This window comes from Malaya genurostris, chromosome 3 (assembly GCF_030247185.1).
Source record: "Malaya genurostris strain Urasoe2022 chromosome 3, Malgen_1.1, whole genome shotgun sequence".
In the NCBI taxonomy this organism is placed as follows: domain Eukaryota; kingdom Metazoa; phylum Arthropoda; class Insecta; order Diptera; family Culicidae; genus Malaya; species Malaya genurostris.
This window is the reverse complement of record NC_080572.1, coordinates 217,850,882-217,870,147: the sequence shown is the minus strand read 5'-3', so window position 1 is coordinate 217,870,147 and position 19,266 is coordinate 217,850,882. Positions and strand designations below refer to the sequence as shown.

At 35.2% G+C, this 19,266-nt stretch overlaps 1 protein-coding gene across 1 annotated transcript; it reads right to left on the bottom strand.

Moving 5' to 3' along the window:
• Window positions 1–5,399: 5,399 nt before the first annotated feature.
• Window positions 5,400–14,613, bottom strand: LOC131437355 (uncharacterized). The gene is made up of 3 exons (XM_058606631.1): window positions 14,030–14,613; window positions 6,036–6,301; window positions 5,400–5,722 (listed from the first exon to the last, which is right to left on the bottom strand). Exons 2-3 carry the CDS (start codon window positions 6,288–6,290, stop codon window positions 5,414–5,416), a joined length of 564 nt encoding a protein of 187 aa, XP_058462614.1. The 5' UTR covers window positions 6,291–6,301; window positions 14,030–14,613; the 3' UTR covers window positions 5,400–5,413.
• Between the last annotated feature and the right edge of the window lie 4,653 nt (window positions 14,614–19,266).

Sequence of the window (19,266 nt, the reverse complement as noted above, 5' to 3'; positions counted from 1 at the left end):
ATTTTCATATCGGCAGTAGTGATTTGCAACATTTTTATCGTTTATTCAACAGTACAAATAGATATCAGCAATAAAAGTACACTCGGAGTAGAAGAAAATCGAGTTCAAAGTGATTACTACTACTATTTTTAGTATAAACTACAATTAAACATGGAAAATCTTCAGAAATATGTGAAATTGGGTAAGGTTAGGTTATTTTGGATCAATATTTTTTTAAACAGAAACCATTGTAATGTAGATTTCTCGAATACTAGAATGTATAACGATCGAGTACTATTTATTTTGCATACTTTATTTGTTATTTCCAGGCATTTGAAGAATGGTATCAAACCAAGTTTAATGCTCTATTCTGAATAAACGGTAGATTTCGCACGATGAACTAAGATCAACATTACCACCTCAGAGTAAAAACTTTTTCTTCAACTTCTACTATGATTTTTCAAATGAATTTTCCCGTTTTCATAAGAAATCGTTGGAAAGGTGGAGTAATTAGAAATTTTCCTACCGATTTGACAGCTCTTGCTGAAAGTATCATTTCTAAACAAGCAGCGTCTCTACATTTCAGTTTTGCGACAATATGCCAATTGTTGTTGTAAGGTTATTCGCAACGCTGTTTTCACTCAAAATAATAATCATGTTATAGTTACGTGAGCAGTTATGTGAATATTTTCCACCCTACTTTTCACGTAGGTTTTAATGGACTGGCATTTAAAAGCTGTTTAATGGATAATCCAGTAAAAATTACGTGTTTCATAGGTAAAATGTAATGTACTGCTCATATCACATTTATCTATCAGTTCATATCAAATTTAGATACCAAAGAATCACTATTTTATATATTGGTTGAAGTCAAAAGGGAGATTTCAGATTTTTATATAAATCTAAAGAATGAAAAATGACATGCAAAACAAAACATTTATTTTAGAAAATCAGCATAGAATATTAAATAAAAAATAAAAAGCACTAATAACGTCGTGGGATCTCGAATCGACAAGCTTCCAGAAATCGTTATGTTGTCACTGCCATCCAACTGAAGCTGAAGTCGAGATCCGAGAACTCCCATAACACTACCGATGCAGGTTGAGTTCGCATTACATGGGTCCAGTGTCTCTAGCTTCATACCGATTCTGAACTCGTTTTTCGGTGGACCAACGGCCTGTTTGAAGCATTCGGCAGGAGCGGGCACACTTCCGGACTCACGCAGGCACTCGATCCAATCGAACACATGGAAACTTTCATACTGGAATGAACCGATCGATGTAGTAAAAAATTGTAATTAAATAACATTTCTCGCAAATATTTACACTACTCACACTTTGAGGGCCACTGTTCGCCATTTTCAAAATCGAGTTTTTCACACTGGAAATTCACGTAGATTGTTTGACGTTTGGTCAATTCACGTAAACCTTATGTGATGACTCTATTCATTTTAGAGGATGTTCGTATAACATCATTTTCGTCACATAAAATATTCAATTTGACATTTAAAACCAGTTTACGTGATTTTTCAAGTGAATCGAACGTGAATTTTTATTTGAGTGTTATTTCATATAGACTGATCTACTTTATATCTACAACTAAAACATGCCAAGCGCAACTCTGAGATCTAGTTCTATTTTTCGAGCACAAATTTGAAACAGATTTAAAACTGCTCGACGAAATTGTTTTAAAGTAATGAATATTTAAAACACGAATAGAATACTGTTTTAATTTTTTTGCGTTAGTGTCTGTGACGAAATCTGACAGACGAGATGTCAAAGCGTCGAATAACATTTCAGAAATGATCAATATAAGGGCATATTCAGTAGTGTTCTAGTTCTAGATACATAATTTATGCCAGTTACAAAATTTAAATCTGAATTTTATAACAAGACAAACTGGCAGCCCCAGCAGTGTTTACTCGTGTTTTTTAAATATACAAAAAATAGAACGGCATCGTAGACCAGTTTTAAATCTGACAGAAGAACTGATCGAATAAATAAAACTAGAACGGCTTGCTGGGGATACGTATGTTCCAGTTTCTGCTCTATTATAGATCTTCCATGTCGAACTTATAGCTGTTGAAAACTCGAGCTTGATGATTAGTTCTTTTGTCCAATTTGAAACTGGTCTACGATGCCGTTCTATTTTTCGTATATTTGAAACACGAGTAAAATACTGCTGGGGCTGCCAGTTTTTCTTGTTATAAAATTCAGGTTTAAATTTTGTAACTGACATAAATTATGCATCTAGAACTAGAACACTACTGAATATGCCCTAAGCTTTAAATATGTTGCACTGAATAATACAGTTTCATTTAGAAGTACTCTAGCTCACTATGATCCAGAGATTCTAGAAATCATATCTTTTTCGAAATCATTGATTTAATTTGTTTGTTTCTGATTTGAAACATCATAATGGAAAGACACAACACCAATACATTTACAGAAATGTATAGAACAGATTTTAAATCTTCGCGTTGAGATCATCAAGCTCGAGTTTTATTTTTGACTGTTTTAAATTATACGACAGTCTGTCATTTTAGAACAGATATCCATCACCGCGTTGCGAATAGCCTAAGTGAGCTGTCAGAAAAGTCAATTAGAACCAGAGATGCCATTTATACAGATTTATCTGTATTATACAGATTTTTACATGCGCATACAGATTTAATACAGAATACAGATTTCTTAAATTTAATACAGATTTATACAGATTTCATCAAAAGTATTAAGAAAAAACTTAAACTATCTATTAGTATTTGATTGCAATGACGAGATAAACGTTTAGGAATCAACGTACAAATCACTTTTTAAAATATCTATTTTTTGTGCACATATTTAATGAAGAGCACTGAAATCCATTTATATTAAAATTTGTAAATAAATTGAACTTAAAAGTTAGACTAGTCTTTGCATCATGGATCACTATTGCCAGACTGACAGTTGGAACCTGACTTGACGTTGCATTACTCCACCTTTTCAACGATTTCTTATGAAAACGAGCAAATTCATTTAAAAAATCATAGTAGAAGTTGAAGAAAAAGTTTTTACTCTGAGGTGGTAATGTTGATCTTAGTTCATCGTGCGAAATCTACCGTTTATTCAGAATAGAGCATTAAACTTTATTTGATATCATTTTTCAAATGCTTGGAAATAACAAATCGCTATATATTCTAGTATTCGAGAAATTTACACGGCCCTACTGAAAAATGGGTGGCCAACACGTTTCCTGATGAATACAAAACAATATGTAAAAGCGATTCACACGCAGCATCAAGTGACTATCACCTGCATGGAACGATTACGGAGCAACAACATAAATTGTAAGTAATTCATATGAAAGGACACTACGTCAAGTTCACGGAACATTTTAACGTCGGATACGTGAGCAATATTTGGCTAAAAAAATTAATAAAAATAATCTGGGCGTCGACGGAAGTTGATTGATCGTCTGAACCGTGTTTAATGCATGCGTTTCCTGATGAAAACAAACCAATCTCATTTGCATTTGTGGTTGTAAGTGAGCTGTCAGAGAGCCTAATGTGCCAATTGACCTTCTAACGACAGTTCGACATGTAGATGGCGCTGTTGTGCAAACGATGCTGTTTTGAATGAAGCTGTCAAAATACATAGGAATGTTTATTCTATATTTTTTTGTTTTTTTGTAGTGAATTTTTGTTTATTTGTAGTTGTAGTTGTGAATTTTTGTTTATTTGTAGTTGAAATTCGAATAATCATAGAATATTCTGTTGTAATATGGGAAAAAAACATTGATTTCTATCAATTAGAATTTCAACCAATATTTTTAATATTCTGCATGAGAATAAATCTAAGCTTTTTGCTTTCAGAATGACTTACAGATTGATAATATTGACTTTACTTGTTGGCTCCGCTCTGAAATAAATGGTCTGGCCGTTTATTCCATCCACCCGCATACGCATGGCTGACTAAACGCTGCCAGCTGGAAAAATATGGTTGGCAGACATTCTGGTGACCGACTGCCTCACCGCTGCCAGATATACAACTCAAACGATACAACCGTATCCACCAGGATTTTTTCACATTGAAATCTTTGACATTTTCATCAAAGGTGAGAAGATGAAAACGCTCGGCTAACTTAGATACAGGCGACTTTGTTTCGTCAAATTGGGTTTGATAACCGTCACTGAATCAATTATGGTAGCCGTCTGGTGGCCATGGCTGCCCAGGTAGCCAAAACGCTATACGGGCAGTAGTCCAAGTAGAATTCAGTATTTCCCCCTAGACGACGTTCTACACTCAAATAAAAATTCACATTCGATTCACTTGAAAAATCACGTAAACTGGTTTCAAATGTCAAATTGAATATTTTACGTGACGAAATTGAATGTTACACGAACATCCCCTAAAATGAATAGAGTCATCACATAAGATTTATGTGAATTGACCAAACGTCAAACAATCTAAGTGAATTTCCAATGTGAAAAACTCGATTTTGAAAATGGCGAACAGTGGCCCTCAAAGTATGAGTGGTGTAAATATTTGCGAGGAATGTTATTTAATTACAATTTTTTACTACATCGACCGGACCATTCCAGTATGAAAGTGGACCGAGTGCCTGCGTGAGTCCGGAAGTGTGCCCGCTCCTGTCGAATGATTCAAACAAGCCGTTGGTCCACCAAAAAACGAGTTCAGAATCGGTATGAAGCTAGAGACACTGGACCCATGTAATGCGAACTCAACCTGCATCGGTAGTGTTATGGGAGTTCTCGGATCTCGACTTCAGCTTCGGTTGGATGGCAGTGACAACAAAACGATTTCTGGAGGCTTGTCGATTCGAGATCCCACGACGTTATTAGTTTATTTTCAGCCGTTAAAATTCTATGCTAATTTTCTGAAATAAATGTTTTATTTTTCACGGCATTTTTAATTTCCTAGATTTATATAAAAATGTGAAATCTCCTTTCTGACTTCAACCAGTATAAAAAATAGTAATTCTCTGGTATCTAAATTTTATATGAACTGATAGGTAAATGTGATTTGAGCAGTACATTATATATTTTACCTATGAAACACGTAGCTTTTACTGGATTATCCATTCAACAATTTTTAAATGCCAGTCCATTAAAACCTACGTGAAAAGTAAGGTGGAAAATATTCACATAACTTTTCACGTAACTATAACATGATTATTATTTTGAGTGTATGTCTGCCAGAAAGTTTTGCTAGTATTCTGTCAGAATTCCGGCAAGAGTCTGGTAACAATGCAACAGCCTGAATTGCATGAAACTTTGTACACAATTCAAAAAGGACATCACAGGGCTAGAATGAAAAATAAGTAAGAATGGTTTCATGTAGCAACGATTACGTAAAAATCAATTCGAATTTGTTTGCTTTATATTAATAAAGTCGTTTTATTGATTAAAAAAAACAATATGGTAAATTGGTGAAAACTAAGCTATATTTTTCGCCAGGTCTCGGACATAATTTTGCATCTGTTTCATTCTCTTATCCTGTAGCTGTTCAATTTTATTCATCTGGCGTTGGTCGCGACAGATTCCGCAGAAATGCTTCGTAGTTATGTGCATTGGACTTCGGTAATAGATGTCTGGATTGGAGTTGCTGTTGTTCTTTTTATGAGCCCAGATATGAAGGGCAGCTTCAATGAAGATAATCAATATAGCGGCTAACTTGGACACAATGAATAGTGATGGTATCAGCAGAAGTAGATGGCTTGTTTTATTGTAACCGAGTATGGTTTCCTGTAAAGAAAAACAAAAACAAGGAATCAAATCCAAGTTCAAACATATTTGTGATTTCAAGCAAATATTTATCCCAGCACTCTGGCGCCAAGTGATTGGATCTCAACAAACTATTATAAATATTAGTACATTTGTACTAAACTTAGCGCGATGTTTGCCAATCTATGAAACACCGCACTCAGTCTATCTGTTTATACAAGTGTTGTTTATTCTTTATCGACTAGCGGCTTTAGAAATAGTCGAAATAGCTTGTTATTATGTGATAAGGCGCGCTGTTGGCTAAACTTTTAAGTTTCAGTGAAAGTTACAATACCTTTTTCAAATTCATAACCTTTTCCCGGCTTACTAAAGGATAGCTATAGTCGAGCTTATTAATACATCCCTCCTTTTGTTTAACTTCAACTGTTTCCTTATTATGCAAGTACTGTCTTGGTATGGAAAAGTTTGACCGATCCCGGCGAAGCTCGAATGTCGGGTAGTAACTGTTTTCGCCTGTTTCCGCGTCGTGATACAGGGAACAGTTTCTGTATTGCCCATAATTCTCTTCTCCAGTTTCCGTATCCTGCATTGTGGAGAAATCTAAAAATGACAAAATGAAAGAATTTTACTTAACAGAAGTCAAATTGCTTTTATTGTATGTGTTTGAGTTCCGCTCTGCATGTATGATAATTCGATGCAATCGATTCTGTTTTGTGCCGGTAAACGAGGCAGACATTGCAGGTCAAAGGTCATTGATTTTAACCGTGCTTCGAGCCTTCATGCGCTAAACTCACCAGTTAGCCGTAGGTTGCTTCTTTCCTCTTACGTTCAGGATTTGAGTAAGTGCACATTGTCGAGTTCTTCTATATGCTACCCAAAATTAGGTCGTTATCTACTGAAACTTGCGTGCTATGTTATGGCATAACACTTAGGGTAAACTTACATATACCTAATTTTTGAGATTAGGTCACTCGTTAGCTAAAATTGGGGAGATGCATTTTAGTTGATTTTGGATAGGTTTTGACCCATAATTAGGTAGCGGCTGGTAAGAGTGCGGAAAGAATGAAAAAAAAATTGTAACAACCCTCTTAGAAAAAAACGTTCAACGGTGATCTTTCGTTGGTCCAATCAACGTCCAATTGATCGTTCAACGGGACGCCAACCCACTTGTACGCGGCGGGCAGATTTCCCCTCAGATGACAGTCTATGTCTGCTAACCATTTTTGCCGGAATTCTGTCAGACTCAGTTCATCGAGCTGAGCAATGTGTGTGTGTGTGTGTGTGTGTGTGTGTGTGTGTGTGTGTGTGTGTGTGTGTGTGTGTGTGTGTGTGTGTGTGTGTGTGTGTGTGTGTGTGTGTGTGTGTGTGTGTGTGTGTGTGTGTGTGTGTGTGTGTGTGTGTGTGTGTGTGTGTGTGTGTGTGTGTGTGTGTGTGTGTGTGTCAAATAATCTCACTAGGTTTTCTCGGAGATGGCTGAACCGATTTTGACAAACTTAGATTCAAATGAAAGGTCTCGTGGTCCCATACGGAATTCCTGAATTTCATCCCGATCCGACTTTCGGTTCCGGATTTATAGGGTAAAGTGTGTTCAATATTGTACACCGTCACTTAAACCGGCGAAACAAAAAACGTAAAAAATTTTCTAAACTTATCTCAAAACTACACAAATCGATAGTCATTATCAGTAGCCAACAAACCAAACCGATTCCGACTATCCTGGTTCCCGGTTCCGGAAGCACCGGAAATAGTGGTCATATGTTCCAAAATCTCTTACTTTTCTCAGCGATGGTTCGACCGATTTCCACAAACTTAGAAAAAAAAATGAAAAGTCTCACGGTTCCATACGGAATTCCTGAATTTCATCCGGATCAGACTTCTGGTTCCGAAGTTATAGGGTAAAGTGTGTTCAATATTGTTCACCGTCGCTTAAACTGCCGAAACAAAAACCGTAAAAAAAAGTTGTAAACTGGGCTCAAAACTGTTATTCCCAATCTTAGAGTTAAATGAAAGGTCTTATGGTTCTACCAAAAATTACTGCATATTTTCGGATACAACGAAAATTCAAATAGTCGTTTAGAGTACGATGGAACAATTGTATAAAATTTTCAAAATTTGAATAAAAACTAGTAGAGTTTGTACGTCATGTTAGTGGCCGTACGAATCGACTTCGATTATAACGGCTCTCGAGTTCCGGTACAGTACATATAATAGTGAACCCGTTTCGTTTTCTTAAGGATGACCTACGCAATCAAAGCACTGTTTCATTCTGTATGATATACTAGTTAATGCACAAACAATCCCTTGGTTTCTTTCAAAAATCGAAGAGAAAATTTTTGAATAGAATACCACAATATTATATATGAGAAAGGCATCATTACACCACTAGGTGGATTAAAACAGGTTGTTTAAACTAACACTACATACCTGTACAATACTTCTACTTCACGTAGAATAACAACAAATTTTCTTTCTATATGGAGGTAACACCTATTTTTCACACTATTTTCGTAGGAGAAAAAACAACATCAAACCATTCCAGCAAACTGAACGATTATTTCGTGCAATATGCCGTTCAACAAACGCTCAACGACCAACAAAATATAATCGGTTGCTGAGTAGGAATCTCGATGTGATTATCAATAAATGTGCAAAAAATTTAGACATACTGAACATCAAATGCAACAATTTTCTGTTTTCGAGCAATACACTAAGGTCTTTTTTATGCGGTTTTTTATGCGAATTTTCAGAGTTATGCGGTTTCCTTTCTGCGTTTTTCTTGCAAAGTTTCAGAGCTATGCGTTTTTTTATGCGAATTTTCAGAGTTATGCGGTACGTAAACTCGTATAAAAAATGACTTCAGTGTATTGCTAATAAATCACACGTTATTACATCGAAACAACGTATTGAATATATTACATCACCTTAACTAAATGCTGTATATGATTCTGGTATGAAATTATGCATCTTTTCGTGTAATATTACAATCTTTAGAACGTTTCGTTTCATGTTGCTTCAAACCGAGAAACCCTTCGCAGTCTAACGTCCAAGGATTTTAGCAAAGGTGCAAAAGGGTGTATTCATTGAATTGGATGATTATTGACGAGTTACCTAAGATGATATTAAAGTAATAAGAGGAATATGTTTTAATAAATTCAAATCGTTGTGACTATGTTGGAATTAAATTAGGATAAAAATTTTATGTAAAAGTGATGCTACGGCGAAGAAAAACTTATGTATACTGCCTTAAGAAATAAACGTATTTATGAAAAAATAAAATCGACTCAATCTTATTTCATTTCATTTTCGATTAGAAAAACATTATTAAGAAACAAATCTGGAATATAATTTCGTAATACTATCGTTTGGCAGCCGGACACCAGACTTTGACTGCTGGCAGCCACACCTTGATGGAAGCCTCCAAAAATACTGATAATTGAGAAACTTGATAAGTGCTGATTTTATGACAACTTTACAAATCTGATAAGATTTCTTTTATAGAAACGCTATGCAATAACTGTGAATACCGGGTCGATTCAGTACACAGCAAAAAAAGTTGTAATAATCCTCGATGTAATTTCTACTAGTGTGTTTGAAATAAAAACGTAATCGTTAATTGCATACAATATTGCATTTTTACCCTAATCTTCTATTATTACAACAAAACAACGTACTGAATTTATAAACATCAAATTGTTTGAATCTTGTATGCAAATCCACATAATATCACAATCGAAGTTATATAGTAAACCATTTTCATCAAATAATGTAATATCAAGCATTAGAACGTTAATATAATTCTGTTCGCGTAAAATTCTGTCCTATGAAATACGTGTTATTACACGCTTGGATTCATTAACACGTTGAAATTAATGCACACCTATATTTCCCCTAAAAATTGTGTGATATAACACTATTTCGCGCATTAATAAATTAAAGTGTTTTTTCCCCAGTGTCAAACTTTGTGGGCCATTCGTGAGCTAAGATCAATATTCGTAAGTTCAGGGAAAACTTACAAGATTTTTCCGTTTTCTGGGTAAGTAATATGAAATATTTTGTAATGAAGAATATCATTAACGCTATAACTATCACGGAGTTAATGTTCAGAAAATTATTCAAATCAATTTTCCCTTATATAACCTCTATTTCCAGCGAGCGCCGGTATCAGAGTTCGATGTTTTTCTTTCAATCAATCAAATGGCAATGAAACACCGTCAGAATATTGCATTTATGCTCAAAAATGCAAAACCAAAGCAATCTACGCCACCAGTGCTTTTCAATGAAAAACTGCATTAGTAATGCATTTAAAAGAATGCAAGTTACGAGTGTCCGCTTGTAGCTGAGCTCCCAACCCACTGCAGTTGATAGCAGTAAAGTTGTCAAATTGCTACAAAAAGTTCATCGAGTTTAAACAGTCAAAAAATGTTATTTTATTCCCAGGAAGATTACATTTCACATACACCCACTAAATAGCTGTTTCGAATAGATTTCCATATGAAATCATTATTTTAACACCAATTCAGTTGTTTTTTCATTGACAGTTAACGTATTTCTTTCCACATACACGTGCATTAATCTTAAACCAGTGTTCCCTTCGCTTTGAATTGTGAATGTGAGTGAATCGCAACACTCCTTTTATGTGCATCTATTAAGATGTAAATTTTTCTAAGTGTCCACGTTATTATATCGAAACAACGTATTAAGTAGATTAAATTAGCTTGACTGAATACTGTATACGATTCTGATAGTAATTTATGCATCTTTTCGTGTAATATTACAACCTTTAGGACAACACCAACACATTTGTGATATTACATCAAAATTGCTGCAGATCACTACTCACTACTGATGTGCAGCAGTTACGATATAATATCACAACAATCTTGGCGTCGTTCTAAAGGTTGTAATATTACACGAAAAGATGCATAGTTTCATATCAGAATCATATACAGTATTTAGTTAATGTGATGTAATGTACTCAATACGTACTTCGATGTAATAACCTGTGAATTAACTGCAATATTTCTTGAAAAAAGAGAAAACAATTGCATTCGATGTTCAGTCCGATGAAATTTTTTTCACATCAATTAATAATCACATCGAAATTGTCACAATTATTTTTTTACTGTTTATGATAGGCCTTTTCGTTTGTTTTTCAGTAAATTTTAACAGCTCGCGCTAGAATTTTAAGAAGAACCGGTCTTTGACCGAATATTCTAAAAACTTCAAATTCAAGCAGGCGAGTAAGAATGCATTACTTCGTCCGTTTTTAGTGATTATGTGGGTATCAGTCGCAGAAAGTACCCCAAATAAAAAGATTCAATATATTGTCAAACTAAGAGAGTTATTCGCGAAGCTCTTTTAACTCCACACGCATAAAAATCCATGGCCGGTACCATGATTAAAAAAAAAAAATTATCATGAAACATGCCCGCTTGCATGTGTCTGGCAGATATCCCCCCAGACACCTGGCAGCATCTGCCAGAAGATTTTGCCGGAATGCTGGCAGAATTCCGGCAAGAGCCTGGCAACAATAAAACAACCGTTTCTTGCAGAGAATTTCGCCTAGCTGTCTTTTACGGTTTTGTTTCTGCCGGATTTTTGCCATACAAGACTGGCAGAACCGTTTTGAATCGATTTTTCATTTTTAGCGCCCTTGGTTTTATTTTTTTATTTAAAAAAATTATATGAAGGGTAAAGACAGCTTTTGCACTACCCAACATGATACGGAAAGCTTCTTCTTTCAATATACCAGTATTTTCGTTTAATTTACCTGCTCTTAAGACTCGTTTTCATTTTTTGATGCACATGCTGGATTGACGAATATCAAATGAAGTGGAATAGAAAAACGTGCTTAATCCACCTAGCAGTGCGATGATACCTTTTTTATCAATCCGCATGTGTTTTTTTGAATGAATATTCTTAGGTGTTTTAGTTCTCATGACATTATTTTAATGACCGTTGTTTCAAGCGGGAATTTCAGATTTTAATCACTCATTATCCTGTAGTGTCGAAACTGAATCTAAACGTGTACTAATCGATTGAACATTCCTTGATATGTCGAAGTAAGTTCCACTTTAGAGTTTACGGTTATTTACGCTACTTACAGCGCCGGTATTCAGCATACCCCAAAACGATTCGTATGGCCAAAAAATTAATATGACGAAATTATAAGAGTTTTGAGTCCAACTTCGAAGCTTTTTGGAATTATCATCTTCTATAATCGGCTTGAATTTTAAAAACTCATCACCCTGTAATTCCAGAATCGGAAATCAGAATTGGATAAAATTAATTAATTTTGCATGGGACCATAAATACTTTAATTTGAATTTTTGTTTTCTAAATTCGATTTGACCTTTTTTAAGAGAACGATTGAGCTTTGAGAAACGATTCGATACTGGAACCGGAATTCGAGAATCGGTGTAGCCGAAGTCAGATAAATTCACCTCAGGAGCTGTATAGTTTACATTTGTTTCAAAATGTTTGAAAATCAGTGTAGATCTTTGAGAATCCGTAGTGCGAATAAAATCCGGAGCGAAAACTGAATACCACTAAAACTGAAATAAGTTTGTTTAATTATCGACTATCCAAATCTGCAAACCCGATAAACCTGATTAATTTATGTAAAATAGACATTTTTATACTAATCACCATGTATCCCCGAAACCGGAAGTTGGATCTGTCTGAAAAGCAAGATGTTTTATAGACTTAAGACTTTTCATTTGAATTTAGATAATTCTTAGACTTCATTTGAGTCTTAGATCGGTTCAGCCATCTACGAGAAAAATGAGTTACACAATTTTAATTTCGTTTCACATGTCATCCGGAACCAGAGGTCGGAACCAAACGTAATTCAGGAACCTTGTTTGGGAGCATACGACTTTTCATATGAATCTGAGTTTGTAGAAAACGGTATTCTCCGAAAAAATTGAGTGAAATTATTTGTCACACACGCATTTGCTGAACTCGACGAACTGCTTCGAATGGTATATGGGAGTTATGTTCTTCCACCTCTTATTGCTGTAAGTTGTTTAAATTAATATAATTATGGAATTGCTTTCAACTCGAAAATGCTGCCATCATCTGGTTTACATATGTCATATTCGAACGATTATGTTGCCAAAACGAACCGTGCTAAAATCGGTCCGAGGCAAAATGTCATGAAAAATGATGCTGTAAACAGTCTGTTTGGTACTTAGATAAAAATTGTATGTAACAATATAAAAAATCGTGTTTCACATTGTTCCCAAGCATTGCTTTGCCATACAGCGCTCAAAACTATTACTGGAATAGGGGGAAAAGTCGCTAACATAAGAATGTCGATATCTCCGTTAAAATGAATGGATTTTAACAATCTATGGCTTGATGGATAGCTATTACCTTGCTGAATCTAAGTGTGGAAACATATTCTGTTTTCAAGGTCAAGTGTGACAGATATTGTCAAAAAACTGAAAATTTTGACATAAAACTATGTAAAATGTAACTATGTAACACAAAAAGTAAACATCCTTTCTCAAAACCATTCAATAGCGTTCTGAATGACGGAAAGATCTTTCATTTGCGATTAGTTTGATCAAAATCGGTTCAGCCATCTCTGAGATCTCGACCTCTTAGTTGACAACACACATACAGACACACACACGGACATTTGCTCAGTTCGTCGAGCTGAATCGATTGGTATATGACACTCGGCCCTCCGGGCCTCGAAAAATTTGTCTAAAGTTTGAGCGAATTCTATATTTATTTTTTATATTTATAAAAAATGGTAAAAAAGAAGAAAGAGCAATCTTGCAAGACGTGACGTGGCGAGAGAATGACGAAATTTCGCCTGCAAAATTTGACAGCTGTCGGAATCTTGCCAGGCTTCTGTCGGCTCAATCATTTTTCTCATGAAATCGTGCCTTATTATTCATGATAGACATGGTACCGGAAATGGATTTTTGTCCGTGCATAACTATAGAATGCATAATTTCAATTTTACTGAGCTCTAAATTCTGATATTTTAACTGTTTTAACCTATTGGATCTGCGAAAGAACGATCGTTCGATCCTTGCTCCAGATAAAGATTAATCATTTTTAAAATTCAATATGATGAGCGGAATTTTCCATTTGAGCCCCCAGAAAAGCAACCAAAAAAGTACAAAACCTGTAGCATCAAATTGCACAGCAGATTTATCGCAATTATCAAGCTATAACATACACAATCTATCGGTCTTATCGAAATTATTTTGGACATGTCGTTGATTTTATTGCGATGTGACTCAAAGTTGTTCAAACCATGCACAGGAAATACCCAATCTCGAAATAGCCGTCTTGGAACGGTAATTATACCTGTATTTTTGATGAAGTTTGTGTCGGTACTTTGCTGTTCACCACTCTTTACTCTCCCGAAACGTGAATAGATGAGTGATTATCCAGAGAACACGAATCATTAAATGACGTCACTGGCTGTTACGCTCACTTGAAGTTCAATAGGCGCAATTTTTGTTGCTAGCCTTTTTTACCTGAATGTTTCATGTATTTCACCATTTGTCTGTGCCATTCAATTCGCGAATTAACTTATGATTTTTTCTCGGTTAGGTAAAGCGTTTGCATAAAAATCTTCGCACAGCCAAGACTGTTATCGTTTTTCAGGAGGGCACTCGAGCGGTCTCTTTGTGTCATACGATGTGAGAAGAGCAGTGTAATTTCACAATTTTCTTTTAGTTCCTTCACTAGACCAGTGGAACACTTTCTGTATGGTGTTTGTGCATTGATTGATTTCTACTGTCGAATGATAAATGTATGATAATTAGTTCGATGTTTATATAGATGGAGCTGTGTTGAGCAGCGTTCACACCAACAACCACAATAAATCGGAGAATAGGTAAACAAGTCGACCGAGCAGACGGGCGTACCGATTGTCACTGATTCGCGAAGCTCGCCGTTGGTTGGTAAACACTTTATTAATGGTATTTTACAAGAAAGGTACTGCAATCGTCCGGAAATTTTTCTCAGTGTCTTATCTTGACGATTGAAGATACCTTATTATCTTATTATTTGATGTTACTTGATTTACTGTTTGACATTCATTTCTCAGATTCAACTGATATTACTGGTTACAATTTGTCTACAAAAGTGAATGAGAACTAGCGTTAAAACAGTGGGATAGAATAAAACAACTCTTTAGCAGAACTAATCATTATTATGGGTAGAAGAGGTAAAACGTTTATCTGAGGTTAAGATTTTTGTCGAAGAAATTGTCATAGAAACATATGATTTAAAAAAAATGAAAATCCTCAGACACTTTGTTTAAAATTTATCGAAAATCCTTTCTTCAGGTGCATTTTGCCCCATTGTGCCCCCGTTTTGTTTTCATATCGTTTTGGCTCGTTGTTGATTTTACGTCTTCTTTCCCTACCTGTCACAAGTATTGAATATGAGGAATGGTTTTAACACCAACAAAAAAACTCCAGATGATGATGCTCATGTGAAATGACCGATTGGATGACTTACAAATAGCAATTGTGCAAGGCTTAGAATCTTAGCACCGCTTCTAAAAACCGTTACCATGCGTATATAATTATTATATATTATATAATTATTCGCTTCACACATTTCACCAATAGTCCGCAATGTGAAAATTACACAATTTTGTCTTATGATTTCAATATAGTTGTTTTGTGTTTAGCACCGCAAGCAAACTGATATCCACGGTTATCGATTAGTTTCAGTGAAAATAGTAACTAACCGGTGCATTTAATTGGACGATTCGATCTACTAAGGTTCGTTTATCCTCAGCAATTAACTAAAAACATATATTTTTCAAGTAAACTAATTCAAAACATTAAATTTTAACACTTAAATTACATGCTAAAAAGTATTTTCACTTTACATTTTGTGTTATCTCTATCTCTTATCTGTTTTGATTGTATAGAGGTTTTGATTTTGTCAACAACGACTGATTTAAACTTTATCGAATCTCGTGTTCGATTCACCTCTTATTTTCTAACAAAAATTCTCAGCTGTTGAACGTATGTCAGTTTTTTGTATTTCGTCCAAAATTTAAACGTTCTCAAAATCAAAAACATAACCCTCATTTTACTGTGTTGAATGTCTGTGTATGTGTGTATACGTGTGTGAACACTTTTCAACGAATTTGTTTTTGTCGTGAATACGACTTACTTTACTATGGGGTGCCTTTTCAAAATTAGCCATATGGAAGAATGGGCAGAACTTAATCGTGAATATCTCGACATATAATAACGGCAGCAACATAATTCTTTCACCATTTTATCAAAAATATGATCAGGAATTTGGGATAATATTTTGAACATTGTAAGATGACCACAAACAACTCAAAAGTTAAGTTTTCTAAAACTTTGGAAACAACGCGGAAAACTCTTTACATTTACTTGGCTTTTTCGCGCAAGGACGACGATTTTGAGGTAGTCAGGCACATATCTTCAACTGACTGCGTATAAAAGGGGAACCGTGGTCGAAAATCGATCAAGTATGTAAAACAAGAGTAACTAAAACACCTATTATTAATAACGAATCATATGAACAACAAAGATGAAAGGCCAAAGAGTCAAAACACTTGTACTGTAAAATGTTGATGTAATACACAAAAATAAGATTAATAAACAGATATTTATGCAAAAAAAAAAAAATTATGCGAAAATCGATCATTTCTTCTTGTGCGTTGGATGGAAGCAGACGTCGTGGGAATGATTTAATCAACCAGCAGCGACGGGGAGTGCACCTTCTACGTGGTTAAAACCTCAAACGCTCAGGTCGCAGTTCTCATTTGCTTTCCGGTTGTCAAGCCGAGAGGACACATTCTACCAGCAGCGACGAAGAGTGCACCTTTTGCGTGGTTAAAACTTCAAACGCTCAGGTCGCAACTCTCATTCGCTTTCCGGTCGTCGATGTAGCGATCTCATCAACCAGCAGCGACGGAGAGTGCACCCTCCAACTGAATTCTGAGTCTGTTCTAAGTTCTGAATTTAGTTCTTGAGCTCTGGTCCAGTTCCTAATTCCTAGAACGCCTTCATAAATGGTTCTTTTCAGAACCATCAATATTTTATCATAATTTTATATTTCGTAATATTTGTGTGTCAGAATGTTTAATATAACTAATCTGTACTGTAGTTGTATCATTTCAAATTCTAGTAGTGTAAAACGGCAAAACTTGCACAATTCACACAATCGATCAACTAATTGATATTCGGAAGTATAAAGAAAGAGTGTCCGTTATATTCGTATTCGCGACATCTAGTTATGTCTTTGACATTACACACCTGTACTTTTTTGTTCCATAAATACGCTTATTTCTTAAGGCAATTTACATAAGTTTTTCTTCGCCGTAGCATCACTTTTACAGTAATTCACATATCCTAATTTAATACTAATATAGTCACAACGATTTGAGTTTAATAAAACATATTCCACTTATTTTTTAAATATCACATATTTTAACCAAACGATTAACGATTAATTATAAAATAAGCTGAAATTTGTATACATTTTGTTGTTGATTTCATATGCTATTTCGAGTTTGTTTTTATCAGTACATCATTTTTATTGAAAATTTTGCTATTGGATGAACTAATGGACTCAGTAGGAGTCAGAAGTAAGTCTCAGAAGGGTCAATTATTAAATTGAAATATTGTCTTTATGAAATGATAAAGAAGTTTCATGTAAGAAAGGTCACGACAAGCAAGAATTTCTCGAACTGGGACATCGGATGGTCTACCTTGGGTACGCAAAGAATTTATTAGTTGAGATCTGACATCACGATACTCCACCCATGTCTAAACTACATGTTCAATATCGCGATAGCCTTCGCTACAAGCACAATGATTAGTCTCGGAAAGCCCAATTCGAAGTAGATGCACAGACTAACAGATAGGACACTCAAATTAGATTCTTCAATCATTTTAACGGTCATTTCGAATATTCCTTTATTTGGGACAGTACTCACATGTGTCATGATGGCGCCACGTTACCCTATCAAAAACATCCTGTCTGTCATCTAGACTGTGTTTATTTTTTTCATTTACCAACAGAGTTGCCATTCATACAGAATTACCTGTAATGTATTGATTTGTATACGTCCATGCGAATTCCACGCAGGATACAAATTTAATACATATTGCCAAAACTATATACATAATTGTGCCTACTTCTCATCCTCCAATGCAATACAAAATCGAACCCGTTTTGTTACAATATTTACTTACTTCTGGTCTGCCGCCACTTAACTTCGGGTGAAAACTACCAACACAATAAAAAATAGTCTAGATGAACAACGTTGAGTCAAATAAATGGTTACCTTCCAACATCGCGAAAAAGTTAAATATATTATCAACGTAATCCAATAATTTATTATGAAAATTCATTTTTAAATATTTTGATGAAATCAGGCATCCCTGCAAGCAGCTGATCGGTGTTGACAAACGAGGGGAAACCAACTAGTAAAAAAACTTTTACATAACACAAGGGGTGTACAGATAGTAAATAGTTCGCGCAGTACAATATAGGTGGAACTAGTGCATCACGAAAAATTATTTTTATAAGAATTTACTCATACTGTCATGTCTGTTAGTCTGTGGTAGATGTGCATCTAACGTGTAGTGATTGGACATGAGTCTGGACATCACACAAATGAAATCCCTACTCACTTCCAGTCTCCTTGAACCATGCCTTTGTCGATATTTTAGAAATAAGTGAGTGCATCCACCGACCCAGATCATCTTTATCCCAAGAAGTTTGCCAGCTGGCAAGTGTTCTTTGGCGGGACGCGCTATAGAATTCGTTGAAAGCAATCGGTCTATCATAAAATTCACTCTCAATAGTATCACGTTTGGCTAAAATATCGGCTCTTTCATTGCCTGGAATGGAGCAATGAGCCGGAACTCAAACTATTGTGATTTGATAATTCAACGTGAACATTTCAAAAGGGCCTTAAAACAATTGACAGATTCTCTTTGTTTACTTTCTCTTTCGATTATATCTGCGTTATTACACAATTGTTCGTTACGTGTATGATACTATTACAAAGCTGTAGATATTTTCTTTCATTCTATATGCAAATTTGGTAAGTGAACGTGAAAATTTAGGTGTTATTAATAGAAGAGAAAGTAAACAAAGAGAATCTCTCATTGGTTTATGTGCCCTTATGAAATGTTCACGTCGAATTATTGTTCAATATGTCGTTCAGGCACTGTTTTATTTTGTCCAAGAAAAACGGTTCATTTTTGTTAGCCGCGTTTGAGCGAATGGCTTCAATTGCACTCAGACTATCTGAAGAAAAAATAATGGTTTGGAGATAAAGTGACGATTACACTCAAACTATAATGAACTGCTGCTAACTCTGCTAAGATGCAGGTTCTTGAAGCCTAAATGAGACCGAAACATTATTGTTGAATATACCAAATCCAGTAGCCTTTTCAATTCGTGATCCGTCCGCGTAAAACCTTTTTTCAGAGTCAATATGCCTGAACTTACTTGAATATATTTTTAGGATTTCCATCGAGCGTAGGTGTTCCGGGATTCCACGCACTTCGCGCTGCATGGATGTGTCG

Bases quoted from the DNA above. Each gene is read 5' to 3' on its own strand.
- LOC131437355 (XM_058606631.1), bottom strand. From the start codon at position 6,290: ATGCAGGATACGGAAACTGGAGAAGAGAATTATGGGCAATACAGAAAC. The intron at 5,723-6,035 runs GTATTGTAACTT...TTTTCTTTACAG, and splicing joins AGGTTATGAATTTGAAAAAG to GAAACCATACTCGGTTACAA.